General features: G+C 45.1%; 1 protein-coding gene across 6 annotated transcripts in view; it reads right to left on the reverse strand.

Moving 5' to 3' along the window:
* Ubp1 (upstream binding protein 1 (LBP-1a)) overlaps positions 1-5,630 on the reverse strand; it is a 64,872-nt gene extending 59,242 nt beyond the window's left edge. For 4 of the 6 annotated variants that reach the window (XR_001175534.1, XR_001175533.1, XR_001175532.1 and 1 more), the window contains exon 1: positions 5,395-5,630. Coding sequence is in view for 2 of the 6 variants with exons in the window: in XM_013028500.1 (XP_012883954.1) it covers positions 5,395-5,507 (113 nt within the window). In the remaining 4 variants the exon portion in view is untranslated. The remainder of the gene's footprint in view (positions 1-5,394) is intronic. The other 2 variants (XM_013028500.1, XM_013028499.1) reach the window with 1 other exon arrangement.
* Positions 5,631-5,639: the final 9 nt, after the last annotated feature.

Consider the following 5,639-nt stretch of genomic DNA (forward strand, 5'->3'; position numbering starts at 1 on the left):
GGCTTTTTTCTTTTTGCTTATGTGGTGCTGAGGAATCGAACCCAGGGCCTCAGGCACGCAAGGCAAGCGCTCTACCACTGAGCCAACTTCCCAGCCGAAAGTTAAAAAATTTTAAAGTAGATAAAAAAACTTTTAAAAAGAAAAGAATCAACTTCACATCCATTTTCTACATTTGTCCAAAAGCAAGCAACTAAGTATCATACAACTTCTTTTAAATTCAGTCACAAGGAAGTAGCACTGTGGTTCAGTGGCAGAGAGCAAGCCTTGAGTCAGCGTGCTCAGGGATACAGTGCCCCAGTAATGAGTTCACTGACAAAAAATAAAATAAAAAATAAAAAATTCAGTTACAAAACCTACAGGGAAAAAAAAGATGAAGCATCAGATTTCCACCAACAGCAAATAGCTGTGTGCCTTGATAAACCAACAAGTCCTACTGTATGAAACAGCAAGTTTATAAGGCCTTATCAATAAGCTACCAGGTTTCAAACAACATTAACTGATGCTAATAAACAATTCAATTGGAGAATACCCCAATTGAACCAGTAGCCATGTAAATTAGCCACAATAATTCTTAAATAAAAACTTCTTGAGTATGTAAGATTTCAATATTCAGCAAATTCTTTTCCAAGGCATCAAAGTGACTTGTTAGTCTATCCTAAAGAGCAAAAATTATTAACAAGGCACTGGTGGCTCACTGTAACCGTAGCCTACTTAGGAGACTGAGATGGTAGAATCACAGTTTAAAGTCAGCCCAGGCAGGAAAATCTTTATCTCCAAAAAGTTAGAAGTGGTACTGTAGCTCAAGTGGTAGTGCCAGCCTTAAGTGAAAAAGTCTAAGGGGGGCTGGGAAGGTGGCTCAGTGGAGAGCACTTGCCTTGCATGCCTGAGGCCCTGGGTTCGATTCCTCAGCACCACATAAGCAAAAGGAAAAAAGCCGGAAGTGGTGCTGTGGCTCAAGTGGTAGAGCACTAGCCTTGAGCTGAAGAGCTGAGGAACAGCACCCAGGCCCAGACTTCAGGCCCCAAGACCGCACCCAAAAAAAAAGAAAAAGAAAAAGTCTAAGGGAAAGCACTCAGGTCCTGAGTTTAAGCTCCAGTGAAGACAAACAGATTGGACAGATAGATAAGATAGATGGATGGATGGATGGATGGATGGATGGATGGATGAATGGATGGACAGATACCAAGAGTTGGAAATCTATGCCCTGAAGACTCAATCTTGGCAGTTTGTTTTTGTGTACCTGTTAGCTAAGAGTTGTTTAATGAAATGTAATTAAAAAAGAAAAACTAAGCCGAGTGCCAGTGGCTCACGTCTATAATCCTAGCTACTCAGGAGGCTGAGATCTGAGGATTGCAGTTCAAAGACAGCCCAGGCAGCTAAGTCCATGAGACTCTTTTTTTTTTGGGGGGGGGGGTCCGGTCATGGGGCCTGAACTCTGGGCCTGGGCACTGTCCCTCAGCTCTTCAGCTCAATGCAAGCATGCTACCACTTGAGCCACAGCGCCACTTCTGGCTTTTTGCTTATATGGTGCTGAGGAATCGAACCCAGGGCCTCAGGCATGCAAGGCAAGCGCTCTACCACTGAGCCACCTCCCCAGCCCTCCATGAGACTCTTATCTCCAATGAGCCACCAGAAAACTAGAAGTTGTGCTGTGGCTCAAATGGTAGAGTTCTAGTCTTGAGCTGAAGAGCTGAGGGACAGCACCCAGGACCAGAGTTCAAGACCCATGACGGACAAAAAAAAAGAAAAAAGAAAAACTACAAAAGATCAGAGACAGCCTACGAACACAGCTTTTTACAGATTAAGTCTAGAAAGTTTTTAAACTTTGAAAGGTAAGTTTTCCAGATATTACTATCAATTCTGAAACTATGCTCAGGTACAAAAAGTTCTGGAAATTTCTCTTGATCTTGACTTTTCACACTTTCAAAGTCATACATCAGTTATTCAGTGACATCCTATGTTAGAAGACCAAAATTAGCTATTAATAGCTATATAATAAACCTTAGCATTACTCTTCTATTAACAATACTTGCCTCAGTCAAAATTTTTATGTTACACTATTGATTCTGTAAAGTGACGCTCTGACCTACAGATCAATATAGAAAGTTTATCTTCGGCTGGAACCAGTTTTGATTTGGCAAATTACTTATAAATCATGGATGCATCTCCCACTTCAAAATATGCAAAGTATATCTTTTGTTTTGAAACAGTTTTACAACATAGTCAAGTGTAACAAACAGAGCTGAGACTATGCCTTTTGAAAGGTAATACTGTTATGTAGTTGTATTTAGTATTTATTTAGAGACAGGGATCTTGCTATGTTGCTCAGGCTAACTGAATCACTGGGACTCAAGTGATTCTCCTGCCTCAGCCTCCCTCTTACCACCAAGCCTGGCTGCAAAATTATTATAATAGTACAGTAACTTTTTAAAAGCCATTTAAAACCTTCCAAAGTAAGAGTTCAGCTACACGTTGGTGGCTCACACCTGTAATCCTAGCTACTCAGGAGGCTGAGATCTGAGGATCAAGGTTGGAATACAGCCTAGGTAGGAAAGTCCCTAAGTCTCTTACCTCCAATTAGCCAACAGAAAATCAGAAGTGGAGCTATAGCCCAAAGTGACAGAGCACTAGGCTTGAGCAGAAAACCTCAGGGACAGTACCCAAATCCTGAGTTCAAGCGCCACTACCCCCTCCCCCCGCCGCCAAAAAAACTGATAGCTGTGCACCTGTGGCTCATGCCTGTCATCCTTGCTACTCAGGAGGCTGAGATCTGAGAATCATGGTTCAAAGCCTGCCCAGGCAGCAAAGTCTGTGAGACTCTTATCACCAATAAATTACTAAAAAAGCCTAATATGGAACTGTGACTCGTGTGGTAAAATGATAGCCTTAATCTCAGGAACAGCACCCAGACCTTGAGTTCAAGCCCCAGGACCAACACAAAAAGAGTTCATGTTTGTAGCTCCAGCATCAAAAATGTGTACACTCATTTTTTATATTTCTTGCGTTTATGTAAGTATATAAATACATATAGTTAGGTTTGATATTGACCTCATTCTGAAGATTAACTTGCTACAGGATTTTGTTTCATGTAATAGAAAAAATTCAAATTGCCTAAAAGATCCTCTTAGAAATGCTGGTTTTGCTTTATTTTTTTTTTAAAGACATTTGGTTATCTGCTGCACACTCCACGAAAACATGAATGACCCAGATTTCAAGTTACAGTGGGTTTCAGCCTTCACTCAGCCAGGGGAAAATGAGCCTTCCTTAAGAGTACCACTGGTTGTTTAGTTAGAACAATCACATCTTCAATCTTCATCCACTCATTTAGAAAAGTTTCTAAGGTCTCTTCATTCACCTCTAGAATCCTGATGTATGAGCTAAGATTTTAAAGAAGTGTTGTTTGAACTGCCTCATTACAAACAGAACCTGCAGCAGCTCACAACACACGCTGTCACAAAACACACAACATAAGAACCTAGCGGGAGCAAAGGTACTATCAGAAATTAGGCTCCAGTTCAATTTACAGAGCTACTAAAAAAGAGAAAATAAATTAGTCTCAGCACACCCCAATACCATCAGCCTACATTCCTTAACATAAATACATATCTTAAGGGTCATATACAATTGAAACCATTCATTTCTTTCAAACTATGGTCCCCAAAAGCTGCGGAGACCATTTCCTAAAATAAGCCATAAGAAATACCTCTGTTTTAAGCCATCCAAAAAAAGCAAATACAGTAAGCACACTTCCCCTTAGAATAAAAAAATGGAAAGCTGCCTGAAAAAAAAACTTTTTATCAAGAAGTTGTCTTTCCAATAATTTCCTCGTTTACTTCTTGAACTTGGAGAGAATAAAGCAAATCTTCCTTTCCTGATCCCTGAGTAAAATGTACTACCTCTAGAAATTCTTTCTAAGGTCACCTCATGTCTTTCAGTAGCTCCATTTTTCTCAACAACAGAGACAGTTGTTTTCGAAAATAAACCACCTACACAGTCGCTAGTCTGGGCAGGAAAGTCTGTGAGACTAATATCCAATAAACTACCAAAAAAGAAAATCAGAAGTGGAGCTGTGGCTCAAGTGATAGAGTGCTAGTCTTGCATAGAAAAGCTCAGGGACAGCACCCAAACCCTGAGTTCAAGCCCTAGGCACAGCATGCACACACAAAAAAAAGCCACCTCATCTAAAGCCCTCGAGTTACACAACTGCAAGAAGAGAGGAGGTGCCAAGTTCGGGGAGTCCAAATCAGGACCAGGCGCTGGTGGCTTCATTCCGTTAAACAGGCTTTCCATCACCCTTTCCACATGCCCAGAAACGTCTTCACCGTTCTGGCTGGGTCGTGGTTTCTCTTTTAAGATTTAAGAGCCAAATGACTTCAGGACTCAGCTCCAATCACCCCAGGATCTAGCTCTGGACCAGAGAAAGTCCCCGTCCTCTGGAGCCACGGCAGGGTGCTGGCGGAAGGTACTAGGCGGCTGACAGCCCTTCAAACACCCGCACGCACATTGCTCTGAAGAGCTACACTACACCTACCTTCCATCATACCAACGAGCTTTCCAAGCCTCTGAATCGCAGCCTTCTATGGAGTGAATTTTTAGGCTCCATAAACTATATTTCAACAAAGCCGCTAAAAAAAACTAGATACTGTATTTCAACAAGGCCGCTAAAAAACAAAAAACTCTAGATAAAGAAAAGCTTCCAAGCAGCTAAGCGTTCGACACCTGGATGAAGGGCAGAGACTAAACGATCTGCTTCAATCTCTCAAAACTAAACAAAATGAATGGCTGCTGGTACACACTGCAGAGACTAACCTATTGTGTGTGTGTGTGTGTGTGTGCAGAGACTATTGTGTGTGTGTGGTTCCAATAACTGATCTTAAAGCACCCCCCGCAAGAGGAAACGGCTAGTCCCCCCAAATGGGAAACTTCACTATGGGACAATCAGGAAAACACAATGCGCGCGGGTGGCCGCTTCTGCTCCCGGCCGCGGCTCCCTCTCTCGCGGTATGATTGACTATTACAACATCAAGTGATTAAAACTTCCACGGGGCAAGATCACCCGGTAGGACGACCGAGGAGGAAATGACCAAACACCCGAGACTACTTTTCCCACGGCAGCTGCCTCTCGGTGCGGTGCGCTCCGGCCCCGGGGGGGGGGGTGGGAGGGCTGATAAGCCACCCCCTAAAAGGAAGGGGAGCCCCCACCAACCCTAGCCACCTTACCAGCGACATCCAAGCCCGCGGGAGACGTTCTCCGCCCGCCCGCCCGTCCCCCAGAGGCCTGCGGGGTTCCCAAGGCCCCGACAGCCACGCGGCAGGACCCCGACCCGCGCCCTCGGGGCCTTCCCCCCGCTCCCAACCCCCGTCCCCCGTGGAGAGCCACCGCGCGCCCCGTACCTCATGCTGTAGGCGCCGGCGCCCAGCTCCTGCCCGATGCCCGAGAGGCTGGCATCGAAGTCGTGCACCAGCCCAGACTCGATCACCTCGTCCATCTTGAGCACCCAGGCCATCTTCCGGCCTCGCCGCCGCCCCGTACAACGCGGCCTTCGGGTCCGAGGCGAAGGAGCCCGAGCTCCGCGGGCGCGTCCTGAGGGAGGGCGCGGGTGAAGCCTCCGGCGGCGCGGCGAGGGGTCACCAGCGGC

This window comes from Dipodomys ordii, unplaced genomic scaffold (assembly GCF_000151885.1).
Source record: "Dipodomys ordii isolate 6190 unplaced genomic scaffold, Dord_2.0 Scaffold110, whole genome shotgun sequence".
NCBI lineage: Eukaryota > Metazoa > Chordata > Mammalia > Rodentia > Heteromyidae > Dipodomys > Dipodomys ordii.